We start from the raw sequence: 18,789 nt of genomic DNA, 5'->3' as shown, positions 1-18,789 counted from the left end.
GGTGTGCTACGTTATTTATTTGTGCTGTCTTTTTTTATTTATTTGTTTATTTTAATTGATAGCAGGGCACTGGCGGGTGTGCTATTTTATTTATTTGTGCTGTCTTTTTTTTATTTATTTGTTTATTTTAATTGATAGTTATTTGTTTCATGTTAATTGATAGTAGGCTAATTGCTTCTATTTTTTTGAATTTATTTGCTTTGAATTGATAGTAGGGCATTGGCAGGTGTGCTTTTATTTTGTTTGTTTATTTTAATTGATAGTAGGATACTTGCGGGTGTACTGTCTATTTTTTAGAGGGAGATGATGTCACAAGAGAAAGATTGAATTCATTTTTGGTTGAACTCAAATTTGTTGAATGACATGTAAATGTCTGGAAATTCTGGACTGATACTTTTGCTTCCCACCCACGACAAAAATAAACATAATTTTGAGGGAGTAGAGAAATGTACATGTTTGAAAAGAAAGAACTCTAGGGCAAATACATCACAAGAGAGTCTGGTTCAAGTAAATTCATTAATTTTGATAGACATTTGAAAATTCTATACTGAGATTTTTACCTTCAACCACCCATCACAGACGAAGCATGAATCCTCTAGAGTGTTTATTTTATTTTATTTTCAAGTGATTCTACATATATAATAATTGCTTCCAAAATTGTGTTGTAAGTAGTAGAGACAATAAGGTATGGAGGGGATGTAAAATGAGAAAGACAAATAGTTGTAGCCCTATTTAAACCCTCTTTAGGGATAATAAACGAGCTGAACAGTTGATTGTTATAACTTGCTTTGATAACTTTAGCGAATTTTAAAATTTGTTCAACTTTGGTTCGTTAAATTTTCTCGTCGATATCAAATGAGTTTTTCTCAAGCTGACCTGAAGTAGTTTGGTAGTTTTAGATTCATCAAACAGAGCCGAACAAGCAATTGACTATTCAAGTTTGGCTTATTTACTTAACGAACTGAGCTCAAACGAGTTTTTAATGAGCTGAACATAAGTCGAGCTCAAGTTGTTTGGTTCGTTTATCACTCCTAAAGTTGAAAAAGTTGCCAATGGCAGGCGGATGGCGGTAGCCGGCAACAATGGTTGGTAGCGGTAAGGTGGGACAAGTAGGTGACACGTGTATAATTAGGTGATATTTGGACAAATAATTAGAAAAGTACGTGACATGTGTGCAGATAAATAACATTTGAACATATAGATAAATTTTTGGACAGATAACCTCCTTTTCATTTGAGCACGTGTATAATTTTTTTTTTCATTCGAGAGTATAACCTGCTTTTGCTTTCTATTGATGTTTTTATTTTCACTACCATTTTCATTTATATTAAAAAAAAAGTAATTTGCTTGGTATAAACCAGGGTTTTATTTTATTGGGTGAATTGATTTCTTGATCTTGAGGAATCGTAAGATAAAAAAGATATTTTTTTTTATCAATTTTATCAATTATTTGATAATTATTAGTCCCGGTTTTAGTATTTTTATTATTGTTGGTATCGATCATGATCCAGGCCTCAATATCGATTTTCTTTTTAAGACAAAAATGGAAAATTTTCCAATCAAAATATTTTCGATCCGGATTTTTTTCCATATACATAATATCACTTTTTCTTGAATAATTTTTGATAGGGATATCCCCTAGTATATCAAAAAATTTTCCCCTATGTTTATGTGTGTTGTAATTATAGGAACTCTCTCGATTCTTATTTACTTGGAATGGTGATCCATAAGTATATGGATCCCTCTTATTTTCATAATTAATAGATCTATAAGATGAAAGATTATATCTATAGTATTTTTGAAAATTCTCATTTTGATTTGGTAATGAATATACTTCGTAATCGTTTTGTTTTTTGTAATGAATTAATAGGTCTTTTTCATATGAATTCTCTTTGTTTAAATATTGATTTTGAATTGTACGACATTGATTGATTCTATTTTTCCATTTTGCTGCTATTAATCTAGACCATCTAATCTGAGATAAATGGTATTGATAATGACTTTTTAACCAGTTTTCCCATTGATTTAGTCTAGAATTCCGAAGTTTCTTAGGTCTTAATTCATAATGAATTATTCCTTATTTTCCAAAATAATCTTTTATTGAAGTCTTAAGAAAAAAAGACGTTCTGTGATATTGAAGAATAGATCTTAACTTATACAAGGAGGATAAGTCAAAAAAATTCTGTGAATTCTAATTACTAATATTATATATAGTCGAAATAAAATTCATTTTATTTTTATTTATTTTCATTAATTCTTTGCTATAAAGTTATAAAGTTATAAGTTTGATTAATTATTTGCTATAAGTTGGACAGTGTATAAAGTTATACTTGTGGGTGTGTTTTAGAGCAATCCAAATACCTAAAAATAACCCAAGTCAATTAAGAAAAATACCAAAGAACCCAAATGAATTGCCTTAATGAGTCTCCATATATTTTTATTTATTTACTTTTTCCTTTTCTTTGTTTCTATTTTATTGTGTTTCTATTGATCAACCAATATTCTGATTGTTGATTACAGAGTCATTCTCTATTTATTTTGATTTTCAATAACTATGTCATTAATGGCAAGTTAGGCTATGTTTTCAATAACTATGTCATTAAATCTATGTACATTATTCTATTATTGTTTTTGTCTGTTATTTGCTCTTTTAGAAAATTCTCTTATGTGATTTTAGGAATTTTCATTCATTTTATAAGATAATGTTATTCTTTTCGTATTGTTTTTGATGTAGTTATCATGGATCCTTTTGGATGTACTAAATTTGAGCTTAAGCTTGAAGATGACGAAGTTTGTGGGAATAAAGAAGAATTAGGTTCCCATGCAAATGACCCTATTCAAAGTTTAACCAAGAATGATGTTCTTGAAATGCAATTCAATTCAGAAGAGGATGCCAATGATTTCTATAATCAATATGCTAAATTTGTGGGATTTAGCATTAGGAAAGACACACGAACAATGCAGGCAACAAAGGTTCTTAGTAGAAAATGGGTATGCTCAAGGCAAGGCCAAAGAGCAAAGCAACACTTGGCCCGTATTGATCGAAAAAGAGTTGCCAGGGCATTGACTAGAGTTGGTTGTGATGCTCATTTCTGCATAAGGTGCAATATGGATGTAGGCAAATAAATTGTCACTCACTTTAACATGGAACATAACCATCCATTGGCAACATCACCATGTGTGCCATTTCTTCGGTCGCATAGGTTTGTAAAGATCCTCGACAAAGCTCAAGTAAAGACTTTGCATGATGTTGGTGTCATGACAAGCCAGATAATGGATTTGTTGGTGCAACAATCTGGGTCTTTCGCGAATGTGGGCTTTATTCACAAGGATTTGTACAATTATATTAAAGCCGAGCGCAAAGTAGAAATGAAGGATGGTGATGCGGAGTGTGCTTTGGCTTACTTATGTGCAAAAGCTAATGCTGGCCCTTGCTTCTTTTACAAGTATGACAAGGATCAAGAGAATCGGCTTAACAAATTGTTTTGGGCAGATTCAAGGTCTCGCCTAGACTATGCTGCATTTGGTGACGTGTTGGTCTTCGATACAACTTATAAAACGAATGCATATAACAAACCTTTTGTTATTTTCACTGGGGTCAATAACCATTTTGAAACCACCATATTTGCATGCAGCTTGCTTGTTAATGAGACAATTGCAACATACACATGGGTTTTGCAGAAGTTGTTAGAGGCCATGGATAACAAAAGACCGGTGTCAGTGTTGATAGATGGGGATATGGCCATGTGCGAGGCAATACAAAAAGTCTTCCCGAGTGCCAAGCATCGTCTATGTAACTGGCATATGCACAGAAATGCCAAGCGAAATATTCGAGTCGATGGATTCGAGGGACATTTCAAGCATTTCATGGATCTTGATGCGAATGAGGTTGTATTTGAGGAAGCTTGGAGTAAGATGGTCAGAAAATATGGCCTTCAAAATAACAAGTGGGTATCAGACACCTACAACAACAAAGGCATGTGGGCTCAGTCATATTTGCGTGGTCATTTTTTTGTTGGAATGAGGAGCAGTCAGCGTTATGAGGGTATGCATGCTTTTTTCAATGAGCGCCTCAAACGAAAATTGAAACTATTCGAATTTGTTAGATGTTTTGACATGGCCCTTTATCGATTACGGAACAAAGAAGCGGATGCCGAGGCAAAAACTGACAACAGTGATCCTTGTCTTACCACAGCACTTCAGCCTCTAGAGAAACATGCAGTAACCATCTTTACCAGACGTTTGTTCTTAATGTTCCGTAATGAAATAATTGAGGAAGCATTGTTGATTTTTGATGGAAGGAAAGAGGAGTTCGATCATCGCATATACAAATTTTCAAAGTACAATGAATTTGGTTCCACATGGGAAGTGTCATACCATCCCGTAACTAGCATAATGAAATGTAGTTGCAAAAAGTTTGAGTTCTTTGGACTTCCTTGCAGCCACATGATTTTTGTGATGAAATGTGAACACATGACTGAAATTCCCCCAAGTTGTGTGATGCATCGTTGGACAAAGCAAGCAAGAAAGGTTGGTGAACAACAATGCGAAGCTCAATTCTTTAGCACTCTCACACAGGAGACACGTTTTGGGGTTCTTTGCTCTTCTTTTACTGAAATGTGTTACTATGCCTCACAAACATCTGAAGGATTTGAAGAGGCTAGGAATGCATTTTTCACTATGACATGTCGGATGAAGTAGCTTTGCATGGCCAAGGGAACTAATGTTGATGAAGGAAAAAGTTCATTGCCGCCATTTGGGGTGGGGATCCAAAAGTAGTGAACACGAAGGGGAATACTGGGGGATCCTAATTGGCTAAACCTCAAAAGCCAAGGCAATGCCAATGTTGCAGGTATACATTATATTGTGCTTTGTGTCTTAATTGTGTTATTGTGAGGTAGTATTGGCATTTTTGTCCTCTTTAATGATTGGTGATTTACTTGACAATGTAGGGTCGTCGGCCACACAAGGAGAACTTGCCCCCAAAACGATCATAAAATGGGACAAGTGGGTAGCAATTTGTTTGAGGAATACGATGATTATGATCCAATTGGTACTCCCACCCCTTTTACACCGAAGCGTCCCAAGAATAATATAAGGCCATGTAAGACCCACCCTATGAAGAGACGACTTTTTGTCACTAAAGTGGATACGTCTCCAGTGCAGTTGAGCAAGGATGCTAATGACTTGCATAGTTGCGATGCACAAGTCGTCCAAAACTCAGCGTTCACTGATGCGGATAATTCTCTAAGTGATTACTTTTATGGCATCTTTTCAGTTCAAATTATGTTCATTTTGCTTACATTTGCTTTGCAAATTTTATGTGTGGCTGCTTAATTCTAATTTCTTGATATGCCAAGATAGATTTTAGCTAGAACATTGATATGTCATAAGTAATTATGATGTTTACAACTTGATTATGAAAATAAATAATTTACGAACAAAAAATGACAAAAGAGTGTGTAATGACCAATATATCAAAATTCAATTTGTTATGACCTGAATCATAGATTTGAAGTGAACTAACCTTAACGACAATATAATTTGTTTTTGCAGGTGTTGCTGTGGGTAATAGTTGATATGATCGAGCGGGTGATATTAGGAGCTAAACTAATATTTTTTTTTTAAATTTTTTTTGAGGACTTAAATCTATTAGTATTTTGTATAAATACTCTTAAATGATGGTTGATGGATATTTGTTTTGCTGTATGGAAGTTTATATTTTGTATGCACACTTCTTTTTTTTCTTGAAGAAAGAATTTTGTTAAGGGAAGCGATGGAAAATAATGCATGACTGATTTTGTAAGGAATTATCATTCACCAAACGAGGTTGTAAGAAATCGTACACTACCTTGCAGTAGTAACTCGCTTTTCAATATTGTTGATCTTCCGTCCAGGTTCATCAAAAGACACTTCAAGATGTATATATGTGTGTGGTTTTAATATCGTTGATGGATCAATTCTTTAAGATGTATATATGTGTGAGGTTTTAATATAAAATTTAGACCACAGTTGCACTAGCAAAGGCTATGAAGCCATTTTATTTAGTGTTTTTGCTCATTTTCGAAGCAAATGCGCAACAGCAAGTGCATATAGAAAATTGAATGCCATTATTCGATTGTTTTTTCCCATAAAATATTCTCTTGAAAATGGCCAAACTGTCATTTTAGCCACCACAACCATTATGGTAATGCCACAAAGTGGCTACTGAATAATTTTTGCCTTTTATCCTACATTGATGATATGTAAAGTGAAGTCAAGAATTACTAAATGTTTAGAAAGTGGCCATATTTTACAACAATGAAAAGGATAGAGAAAGGTGACAGGCCCTCTTTCTTTTCTTTATTTCTTTCATCTTCTGTTTTTGTGCTTTGGATGGGCAGACAGAAGCCCTTTTTTAGGCCACGATTGTGACCAATGCTATCACGTGATGCCTTGGAGTTTTTCTTAGTGGGGTGGTGGTGGAGGCTTGGACAGTGTTTTGGTGCAATGTCCAACTTTATTCACCCACGCAAACAACCCTCTCCCACCTAAGTTGAATAAATTTATATTTTTATTATAAAAACATGACAGATGTATTCATTTTCTATCAAAACAAATTAAAAATTATAATTAATTGGATCAAATTAAAATAAAATTATAAATTTATGGTCAAAATGTATCCAATTGATTTTATGGTCAAAATCAACCATTTATCTGCTATGGCCATATGCAGGCGATAGTCAAAACCAATGCCACCATCTTGAACAGGAATACCAAACGTTGGCATTCCACTAACCTGTAAAGCAATAAACATGTCTTAATGAAGAAAATGGTCAATACAAGCACAACTCTTTTATCTTATAAATAGTGGTTAGCACTATCTTAATAAAATGACCAACAAAGTCAGTATGAAGTTGGTAATGATGTATTGATAATGCCTCCATCCATTCCAAACATCAATAAGATCTGCAAAACTCATGCTAGTTTAAGTATTTCAAAACAAATATACCATCATAGGTCTCACTAACAAAATCTAATTTCTAGCCCATGTTAGCCAATATATATGCTATTCAGGAAAGTTAACGTGCTATTCATAGAGAGGGTGATGGGAGATGAAAGGATGAAAAAAGGAATCTATTCCATTTGAATAAGCTCCTATTTCAATGGTAGCAACTCGTCTTTGTTCGCTTCCACAACCTTATCCACTATCTTTCCTTCTTTCAAGATCACAAAAGTCGTATGGCCTCTACTTCCGTTTCAATTCACCCCTAGCTTTGAGTTCTGCACAAGATAGCACACTTGAGAATATAATTTTATAACAAAGGTTGAGTTATAAACTCAAAGTTCATGAGTTTAAGAAATGCGATAGCGTCATTGATTGTACAAACTTATGAAAAATAAAAAAGAATAGAGCATCACCAGCTTTATATTGCGCGATATCAGCAACAATATCAGCTGAATTATGCTTGTATATCACAAGATCAAGTAACAAGCGAGCCCTATGCAAATAGTCAAACTACATGCCAAAAGTAGTGAGTACGTAAAAACATCACACATTATAAAATTAGTCTTCATAAAACATAAGATACTGATAAGTGGACAGTTGGGTATAAATGTAAGTACCTTGATTACACCCGAAGGCAAAGGTTTCCCTTGCATATATTTGATGACGAAAAGACCACAATCATAGCTATAGGAATGAGTGTAGTTGTAACAATAGAGTCAACGAACTTAGAGATTATAACATTAATGCTTATTTAAAAATTAAGAACGATAATGTAGTGTATTACCTGTTGTCTTGGCGTGGCATGTCTTCCAACCATTGAAATGCAAACGAACTAACATTTTGAACATAATCTTCTCCATGCGCATATTGAAGTAGCTTATGCAATGATTGTACCTGTTGGTGGTAGGTAGTAAGGTACATAGATCAAGAAACAAAAAAGTGGATACAAGTGGTATCATAATGGTTATTTTATTACCAATAATGTAGCTTGATTTTTTCGATCCTCATCAGTGTCAATACATCTGCTGGAGTCGAATAGATAGGCAACCCATTTTTCCATGTTTACATTCAAGCACAACCAGTGGTTTTCCCTATGGTTGAAGGGCATGTAAATCAAAAAATATAACGTCGAATGTACATGCAAAAAATAAATAAATACATAACATGGATCAAATGTTATTGCGCATGGTAAATTTGGAAATTGGGTAATAGTAGTATTTTATCATATTACCTCCTCACAAGCATGAAGGGGGCTAGTGTATCTATAAATTCCAAAATAATCTTCTACTATATCTTTCATTGTGTCATCAGAAGGTTGACACAAAATCTTTTGCTGTATATTCAATTTTAACATATAAATAACTTGTGCCTAAATGAAAAAAGTCTTTAGGTATGGCTAATACTTACCGATACATGGGTCGGAAACTACCAAACCATGTGATCCTTATTTGGAAACTTTTTCCTTTGTTTATTTGTCAATTTCACAACAATGAGATTTATAATCTGCAGTGCAAAATATATGAGATTTATGAATAGGCAAAGTAAAGTAACTTGGATGATGGAATGGTAGCAAATAAAATAGGAGAAGGAGAAAAGTCTTACACATGAGGATATCAACTGATATGGTTTCAAGGACCACAATTCCTTCCGCGTTGCAGATTGTGCTTCCACGTAGTGTAGTTTCATCCGTACAAGTATTCCCTAGCACATGGATAACTATGTGAGTTAGAAGGTATAGTACTTTATACATAACAAGTTAAAGGTAGTCAAATTGTACCCTTCTGAAAGAGATTCATCAAATGCATATCGTAGAACGAGACTGTCATAGTCATTTAATGGGTCTGGCAAAGGCACGAATGACTTGTAAAGGTATTGAGAAGAATAGTGCATAAAACAAATCAAGCTTGGTTAGTGTATGTTCATGAAGATGGAGTTAGCATAAAATAACCAGATATACAAAAGATACTATAATAGTTAGTTCCAAGCCTTTGGGGTTTTAGGAACAACATTACCCCCAAGTTGATCAAGTAAATTATCAAATGGCTGATACAAGTAAAAGAAAAGTAAGAAACAAACACTATTTGTTACATACAAATCAAATATGTTTTTGAGACACAATCATTTAGTTTACTTGATCGAGATTGTCATGAATATTATTGTCAATGTTGTTGTCGTTTGACAATGGCTTCAACTGTGGTCTTTTCTTCATTACATCGAATTTCGCAAAAGGTGTACGCAACCATTGACTGGCTTTGCAATTCTGGGTCCCTCGAGTCTGAGGACCACAAACAACACTACATGATGATGACATTGTTATAGTATTCACTTCAACTGCCTTTGTATCGCTCTTTTTCACACGCGATCGCCCTTTTTGTGGAATAGAAAGTTGTTCATTATTTAATGCTTTCCCACCAACCAATTTGGCTTGTTTCTTTGCAACTGCCTTTGCATTTGGTGGTGTGAGGATTGATTTTTTTTTTCTCAAACGCAAAGTTTCCATTGGTTCTTTGTCATTCATATTCCTTATCTCATCCTCATCTACAAACTTCGGGGAATTGGCTGCAACCTTTTTGATACCGCTAACATCGAGACCAACCATTTCAATATCAATTCGATGCTCCTCATGTAGTTTGCTTGGTGGTGTTTTAACATGTCCAACATCAAATGGAATGCGTCATTCTAACAACTCAAGAATTTGAGCAACTTGGTTCTCCATTTTGACCAGTCGTTGCTCCGCAAGTAGTTTGCTTGGTGGTGTTTTAACTTGTTCTCCATCAACTGGCATGTGTTTTTCTAACAGCTCAAGAATTTTTCCAACTTGATTCTCCACTTTGATTAGACGTTTCTCATCCTCATCTTGCTTTGTGTCCTTGTGGCCTTAGACAAAAAGGGCATGAATTTCAATGACTTGTTTCTCAACTTTAGCCAATCGGGAGTCATCATTGTTTTCAATTCTTCCTTGGCTAAGAGTTACTGCATTTGACTTTTGAACAATGTTAGGCACAACCACCTGTTCACACATATACAATAACTTGTTAATGTCACAGGTGTAATGTAAATTGAGCTATAATTATAAAAAGTCATGTGTTGTAAATATTTACCTCAACATTTAAATATCCTCCCAAAGCTTTAATTTGATTCAAACCCTGCTTAATTTCTGAATTGCCCCAATAGGATAAGTGAGGAATGGGGTTGGAAGTAGCCACCAACTCCCTTTTGCGAGCAAATTGTTCCAAGTAAAATAAGTACATGGGAAAAAAAAAAGAAGTCATTTTAATGTGTGTTAGACAATATGCAATAAAAAATAATAGATGAAATAATTACACATCAAGGGGAAGTACCATTAGAAGAAGCAAACAGCCACACACAGCAGACCGCTCTTTGACCTTGGCAATAGCAATGCGGTCGACAAGAAAATCAAGTGTGTGCTTTGCCCAATTGAATTGACAGATGGACTTAACATTTTTAACCATTTGAATGAATGATTGGTGTACGCCTTCCATTGTGGTGGGGCACAAGAGGGCTCCAATGATGTATAAGACAAATTTCCTTTTAAATTCAGTTTTAGCATATTTTGTTTCAATCAGATAAGATTTCAGAGATGTGAACAGAACAAATTTATTCTTCATTGCAAGTTGATCACATAGGTTTGTAATTTCATCTACGGACTCTGTTAACTTCATAGGCAGACCATTGGAAGGTAATCCCATCAACTCATGAACATCTTCTACGGTGAGAAGCGTTCGAAGACCGTGGACATTCAATGAATGAGTTGAAGGATCAAAGTTCTAAACTAACCAATGGCATAAGTCATGATCTATGTGCGTGCACCTAAGGCTTAGGATGCCATGAAACCCCATATCAGTCACTGCTTGTTGTTGTGCTTTGTCCAGCCTTCTAATAATCTTACAAATCGATGTAAGCACAATCCGGGGTTGAATTTTTACTTTTGGAGGCTTTTGTTGGACCATAGTTTTTAATTCGGCATATCATTCAGATTGTAGCTTTCCTATTTGTATATACTTATTTTTTTCTTCTTCGGGAAGTTGATTCCATTTGTCCCCAATATCCTACATTACGTGCATAAAATAATATGAACAATTACATACAAGTTTACAAGTACAAGAGGAATACTACAAACAACATGAATGCGTTGCACTTACCTTCATGTCTACTTTCTTTTGTGTTTTTTTAACTCCATTGATTGCTCTTCGCTATAAACATATGAAAATGAATATAAGAATTCGTATAACGGAAAATATATAACTACATACAAATAGATATTAACGAATTACCAAAAGAAAATGAATGGAGTGATCGGGCGCTTTGGAGGATCAGTCGGTTTATCCATCAGGCTTCAATCAGAATTCCTTGTAAAGAAAGACAAGAAAAATAAACTCATAATATCTTTGATTAGGAAAAAAAACAAACAAACAAAAATCTTAAAGGTTACAACACATTCATCAAATGCACGACATGCACACATGAATGGATTTGTTTTATAATAATGTAGTTAACAAAGACTATGTTTCCAATGTAAAAAGAAAAGACACTAAAAAAAATTCTAATCATAAACAAAAAATGATACCCCAGTAGCTTAGGTCACATTACCGTAAAAAACACACTAAAGAAGTTAATTTTTTTGGACAAAATTTGTAATTTGGTAAGGAAATTTCTTTGTCGCAAAAAGGAGCCAAATATTTTGGCACCATACGAATTGATAATAAAAACGACATTGTTTTTTATTTTATTTTTGGGACTATTGTAGAAAAAAATAAAAAACGATGTCATGGTTATGTATAGCTCCTTTGCTGCTTCAAATCTCACTTTAGGTATATAGTCAGAAGGTTGAATATCTTTATTAATTGGTTTTACTTGCTTTGGTTTTAGCTATGTTGTGGTTCACTTTCCCATATTTTATCTTGCTAATTTTTTTTTTATTCTCTGCATGGGTTTGGGGATGGCTTGAACCACATAAAGCACTTGAAAATTATAAATGTTTAGGGAAGCAATTTGTTTTTTAGAATACAAAATACAAGAAATTAGAAAATGGGAGAATGATTTGATACAGTTGTATTCAGTAATATACATACACTAACTAAAGATTTGATGCACTAAGGGCCCTTGCATACTGCTATAACCCACTGCCACTCACAATTGAATCTTGGGTTGCGAATAGAGCTTCTCTTGTATTAATGCTATGCTTATTATTTGATTTTATTATTTACATTTATTCTATCATTGATACTTTAGATTCATAATAAATAATACTAATATATGAGCACTACTACAAAATTGGTTAAAGGTCACAATTTTTAACTTTGACCATATACTTTTAGTCTTAGTTTTTTTTTAATACAAAAACTGTGATGAATGAGGGTGTGACTGTACAAGTTATATCATAAATATTTTGCTTTTTAATTTGGCCATCACGCATACCATATAATTTAAATATATTGAAGCATAGAGGACCTTGTAGGAAAAAATATGTACCTGTCCAAGAAGTAGTTCAGCAACAACACAACCAGCAAACCAGAAGTCAATAGCTGTAGTGTACTCCGTCGATCGAAATATAAGCACAGATGTAAGAGGTATTGGGCTCTCCTTTTACCTACCAAAAATAAGGAATGAAGCATTTCAACCAAAACACAAAACTAAGAGAGAGGGGAAAAAATTAAAAGACATAAACCAACATGCCAAAACTTTAAAAATTCCAAAATGAAGTTGTTATTTGTAAAAGAGTTAATGAGGTGGTGGGAAAATAGCATATATGAAAGGGCATCATTAGTGATGGAAAAATGTAAAATAATTACAATTACACATGAGGGTTTATAGAACTCTAATAAGTATATAGCATATTAATTAGGATACATGTTAGAGTGTAAATCCTTTGGAAATTAGGCCAAATGTTATAATTTGCATATTTTACACATCTCAAAAGGGGTGTAGTAGCATGACCATACATACCACACATAAACCCATATAAACTCTAGTTTGGAATGAATCAAGAAATCAAAGACCCCAAAAATCGAAGAACAATAATTTTTTAAAGGCATTTTTCTGTTTCATGTATCTTCATGCTCTTGTAGAAAAAGCAATAAACAACAAAGAAAGGGGGGGAGGGGGGGGAAGAAAAGAAAAAGAAAAATAAGAAGTAAATTAATAATTTAGTGTCTTTGAAGTTTGAGGGTTTTGAATGAAAATAGGTTTTTCTCGAATCAAGTAATTTTGATATTTTTTTTTATTATTTAATGGAAAATCAAGATGTGTGTATTTGCTAGTTCGATATGCGGTCAGATGTGTTATTTGACATGAATGTTGGAGGTAATCCTATCATCACTCTATTTCAACCCAGATGATTTTTTATTTTTTTATATTTTCTTTATTAATTTTCTTGTGTTTATCATTGTTACTTACCTTCTATTGAAGCAAAAAAAAAAAAAAAAAAAAAAAAAAAAAGAAGAAGAAGAAGAAAGAAAAAGAAAGAAAGAAAAAGAAAAAGAAGCCGAGGATGGTTGCTAATCCTGCTAGGAAGAGTGGGAGTAACTAAGTTGGAAGTGGGAGGGGTTTATTGAAGGTCATTATCTTTTGTTGTGCTTTTTGTTCCTCTTTCGTCCCTTGTGGTCACCTTGGAGGATTAAGCTATCTCTCTCTCTCTCTCTCTCTCTCTCTCTCTCTCTCTACTTGGGTGATAAAAAAAATAAATTAGACCATGTAATGCCAAAGGGATGGCAATGAGGGGAAGTAATGAAGGCGACAGTGGTGGAGGTGGCAATGATGGGTTGACTAGGGATTTCTTACGTATTAGAACAATCTCTCATAGGGGGTTTCCAAACATGGCTGGGCTTGATCATATGAACTCACCATCATCTTCATATGATCAGCAGAACCAAAATCAAACACCATGGCAAGGTTAGATTAATATATATTATAGGTGAAGTTTCTATTTACATTTGATTTATTGTCATGAGTTTGTTCTTGTTGTAATTCATCATTTATCTGTTCTTCTACATAATAAGAACACAAGCAATTGCAATTTGTTCTTTTCATTTAGGACTGTTTTTGGTTTCTTTGCATTTTTAATATATTCAATGTTGCCTTCTTGATCATTCTTTTCTACTTGCTGTAAGTAATTAAATTATAGAAATTAATATAGAACTGAGCACAAATTATATGAATGAATAAGATTTTACAAAATTTGTTTGTACAATTTCACTTTAAAAAAGCTTATCTATTCATATATATTGTAATAATCAATTATGCAATCACTTTTTTTACAAACTTAATCTAAATCAGTTTCTCTATTGTTGTTTTTTTTTCTTTTAGAATTTTTAATAATCTTTGGACTTCATGCTGCGTTGTTCTATCTGGGGCATATAATCAATATAGACATGTCCTATTAACAAATCAAACCAAGGTTGAAGCAATTGATTGTAAAACTCCATTTCCCTAAGGAAAATAAAGGGAGAAAAAATTCTCCCAGAAAAAAAAACCTGTACGGGTGCTGTTTGTGTGTTGGGTTGTTCTTGAAATGAGACACGAGACATGGAATGTGTACAGGTGATGGCAGTATAGCTTTGGATATGCTGACAAGAAAAATTCTTGAAATGGGCATGGAATCAAAGAGAGGATGATTTGGGAATGTGATCAATGACATTGTTGATTCTAGATACAATCAAAGAGAGATAGAGAAAGAGCCAATAGTTGGATTACAAATTTTGAACTTTTTCAGGGGAAAAAGCTGATAAAATAAAAATTAATATCAGATATTCATTCTTCAGTTCTGAAATCAAAGTGGCACAGCTATTGGATACAGATGTTAATTTTCATTGAGAACCAAACTTAATATCAGATATTCAATAAGGGTTAGGGTTTTCAAATCAAAAGCCCTAATGTAAATGAAGTTTAGAGTTAGAAACAAACCTGAGCTACAGAAAATATCGCTTGGAAATATTTGATTAGAATGGAAGAAACTCTAGTTCTTGACGTCAAGAGAGTGAGAGGTTATGAAGAAAAATGTCTACACTGAGAGTATGGTGGCCCCGACGCCGACAGGCCTGGTGGTCTTCGGCAATGGCTGAAGCTTCGGCTATGGTGGAAGAGAGGAGGGAGGAGAAAAGAAGAGCAAGAGCACGAGCCAGAGAGGGAGGCTAACTGACTTCAGACTATTGGACTACTCTGATACTTTGCTCTATTTGGTAACCGGTTACACCGGTTGCCTAATTTGAGAGTCAAATTATTTAAATAACTTAGTTATGACCTGGTTATGAAGTAATATGGTATAAGTAAATAATTGAATATACCTAAGTTATGAGTTAATATGATAGTAGTTATGACTAATATGGTGTTGGTTATGATATAAAATCATATAAGTTCATAACTAAATGTATGGTACATCTAAATGTACCATAGAATCACCCTTACAACATTACAAATTTTTTTTAACCAAACACTCTCGTAATTCCAAAAGTTCAAAGTTTTTTTAAACGAAACGGTTAGTAATGCATCAATCTAAAACAAAAAATAATAATTCAAACTTCAAATTTCTTCAAACATTTTTTTTTTTGTGTGTGAATGTCTTCAGCAAAACAATGACCACTTGAACATCTTACAAATCACATGGCCAACAATAAAAATGTATATATATTTTCAATATATTAAATAAATTAATTATATTAAATATGTAGCGGGCTGGGCTAGGTAGAGTTAAAAATATAATTCCCAAACCTAAGCCATTAATCATTCAAGCTGAAAAAATCAACTCAGCATAGCCTTATGAACTAAAATAATATTCCCAAATCCTAAAAAAATAAGGTAAGGTTGGGTTGGGTTGGGTTGGGCTGGGTGGACTGGCGGGCCAATACCCACGCCTAGTTCATTTCCATTGTCACCCATTGCCATGTTGAAGGGTCTCGTTCGATTGAATCAATTTTTAAGTCGATTCTCATTTTCCCTTCAGCTAGAACTCAAATCTGTTGACTTTTGATATTAATTTCTCATATCTATTATTTTGGGAACCCTAATCGCATTTTGTTGAGTTAGGGCTGGTGTTAGTGTCAGGAAAGGGGTAAATTGACCACTTTATCCTTGAATCATGTGCATGTGTGTGACACATGGCTATTTTTTGGGTGGCAAAGGTGATTGTTGTTACCAATTGGCATTTTGTGAGACAACTTCTTAACTTGGAGGGCTAATGTGTCTAATTTAAAAGTCCAGAGACCAAATTGAAACACACATGATGTTGAAAAAAAATGGTTTTATGGTGACTTTAATATGAAATTAAAGTAGATCTGAACTATTGGTTGAGGTGGGATCAAATGGGTTTAGATTCTTTGTAACAAGATCTTTACACCATAGAAAGCATGACCAAAAACTATTGGAAATTGAATGAGAAATTGTCTCATACAGTTGGTCTCATGAATGAGGTTTTGGGAATAGTGTATAACTACCTATCCTACATTGATTGTAGATGATAGCATTGATGGGTATTTAAATCCTAAGTTTTGGATAAGTGCATAAGCCGTTTGGGGCATCCAAATTTTCTGAAGAAATGAAGTTTTGGATGCTTCAATGATGGGCTTGAGCCAAAACTATGGTCCAAGTTGGTTATGCAAAAATTTCCACAAGCACGCACGCGCGGCGCCGCCTGGACCGGGTCCGAGTCCGGGTCCGGGGATCTTGAGGCTTAAGGCTTGCTGGAATGGGTTAGGTTTGGGCTGGGCTGGATTGGTGGCCCATCAACCTAATCTTTTTCTGACCAGGTCTGTTTGGTGGTTGCAGTTATACACACATGTTTATATAGAGTGTATAACTTATACACTAATTATCCATCAGTTTTGCAGAAGTAATTGGGCAGTTTTGACTGCATTTGTTGCCAACCTCCATGGCTAGGAGACTCCTCCTCCCTTCCCCATTGTGTATAAAAGGAGAACAATTTCTTTGAGTTTCAACACAAAAATTCTCACGACAACAATTTACACTTTTGGGACCAAATTTGGCGACTAAAAGAATATAAGTCGCCAAAAATGCAATTTTTGGTGACTAAAAATTATTTTGGTTGGCATTGGTGTAGGGTTTAGCTACTAAATTTTTTTAACCGAGGTATGTTATCTATTGGCAACTAAAAAAAAGAAATTAGTAGACAAATATGCCATAATTGGCGACTAAAAAAAATAATAGTCAACGTTAGTCTAGTTTTCTGTCTAGTAAAATTTATTTTAGTGGTGGTACGCTAATTTTTGCCAGACTAAAAGAAATTTAGTCGCCAAATAATAGCCATAATTTTATTTTAACTATTTGGCGACCAAAATATTAGTCGGCGAATATGCAGTTTTGGTGACTAAAATAGATTTAGTTGTGATATACTAAACTTTTCCGACGAAAACAAAATTAGTCGGCAAATATGAACTTTTGGCGACTAAAATTGTAGTCACCGTTAGTTAAGTGTTTGGCTACTAAATATATTAGTCATTACAAATTAACCTTTGGCAACAAACAACGAATTTGGTCACCAAAGATATATAAAATTTTAGTGGGAAACAATTGAGATTGGCATCTAGGAATTCTTCTCTCTCTCTCTCTCTCTCTCTCTCTCTCTCTCACACACACACACACACACACACACACACACACAATCAGTCACCACAAAACCTCACCGCACCGTGGTCGCTCACCACCGTTGCTCATCGTACGTCGCACAGCGCCACCACTACCGCTGCGAGTCACCACAACCATGGCCTCAATAAAAACAAGTTCGGATCTCTCTCTCTCTCTCTCTCTCTCACTCTATTTCCCCATTTCTTACTCTTGCTCTTGCTCTAGTGTTTATATGATTTATTCAGTTTAATTTTTCTATTTAGCTTTAATAAGGTTTAATTTCTTCAAATTGCAGTAAACACATACATGAATTCTTTCTCTCTCTCGCTCTCTCTCTCTCTCTCTCTCTATATATATATATATATATCTATGCTTTTCTTAATTATGATCCACATAATTTGTACTTGATTGGGTTCACCGATCATGTTAGGTTTCTCAAAGGTCTTCGCTTCTGGGTTTCAGTTCATTGAGCTCATGAGTTGAAAACTTCGATTTTTCTTTATGGGTTTTGTGTTCTTGATTTATCTGTCTTTTGATTTTTGGGTTTTCTTATTCATCAAGTGAATTTTTTGGGTTATTTAGCTCATTAATTTTTCTTGTACATGAACTCATATATTACTTCTATGAAATTTCTTCTTAAAGTAGTCTTTTTGTGGTTCATTATTTGAAATAATTGATTTTTTTCTTCTTTTAATTAGTTTAATTGTATAAAAGCCTAGGAATTGGTTGGAGCACTTCATTAAATTTCCAGTGATGTTTGTGTGAAAACTTTGGTGACATTATTGGGTTGTGACTTGTATCTATTTCTACTAAATTTTAATGCACCAAGTTATAGGGTAAAATCTAATGGGCCAAACCTAACATTACAAGTCTATAAATATCAATTTCGGTCAAATTTATGAATTGGGTTTATGTGTAAAATCATGGGTTTCTGCTAATTTTGCCTATGTTGACTGCTAAAATTGATATATACTTGTGCTCTTTCTTTATTTATGTTTTAATTTTTTCTTGGATTGAATTGATTGATTTATTGCATTGTGATTGTAAAAACTAACCTTGATGTTGATGTAAAATTTATGAGTTGGGTTTCTGTTGTAATTACTTGTTCTTCAATCAAATTTATGAATTGGGTTTATGTGTAAAATCATGGGTTTCTACCAATTTTGCCTATTTTGTTTATTGAAATTGATATATGCTTGTTTGTA

General features: G+C 33.9%; 2 protein-coding genes across 2 annotated transcripts; both read left to right on the top strand.

The window, feature by feature from the left end:
- The first annotated feature begins 1,063 nt into the window (after positions 1-1,063).
- Positions 1,064-3,126, top strand: LOC145821778 (protein FAR1-RELATED SEQUENCE 5-like). The gene is made up of 2 exons (XM_082918343.1): positions 1,064-1,085; positions 2,735-3,126. Exons 1-2 carry the CDS (start codon positions 1,064-1,066, stop codon positions 3,124-3,126), a joined length of 414 nt encoding a protein of 137 aa, XP_082774469.1.
- Positions 3,127-3,144: 18 nt separating this feature from the next.
- On the top strand, positions 3,145-4,701 carry LOC145821777 (protein FAR1-RELATED SEQUENCE 5-like). The gene has a single exon (XM_082918342.1). The coding sequence runs from the start codon at positions 3,145-3,147 to the stop codon at positions 4,699-4,701; it is 1,557 nt and encodes a 518-aa protein (XP_082774468.1).
- Positions 4,702-18,789: the final 14,088 nt, after the last annotated feature.

This window comes from Camellia sinensis, chromosome 3 (assembly GCF_055761805.1).
Source record: "Camellia sinensis isolate YWXY chromosome 3, ASM5576180v1, whole genome shotgun sequence".
Taxonomy (NCBI): Eukaryota; Viridiplantae; Streptophyta; class Magnoliopsida; order Ericales; family Theaceae; genus Camellia; species Camellia sinensis.
Note: the sequence above shows the minus strand (reverse complement) of the source record. Positions and strands in the feature narration are given on the sequence as shown.

Bases quoted from the DNA above. Each gene is read 5' to 3' on its own strand.
- LOC145821778 (XM_082918343.1), top strand. From the start codon at position 1,064: ATGGCGGTAGCCGGCAACAATG. The intron at 1,086-2,734 runs GTTGGTAGCGGT...TTTTTGATGTAG, and splicing joins GGCGGTAGCCGGCAACAATG to TTATCATGGATCCTTTTGGA.
- LOC145821777 (XM_082918342.1), top strand. From the start codon at position 3,145: ATGGAACATAACCATCCATTGGCAACATCACCATGTGTGCCATTTCTT.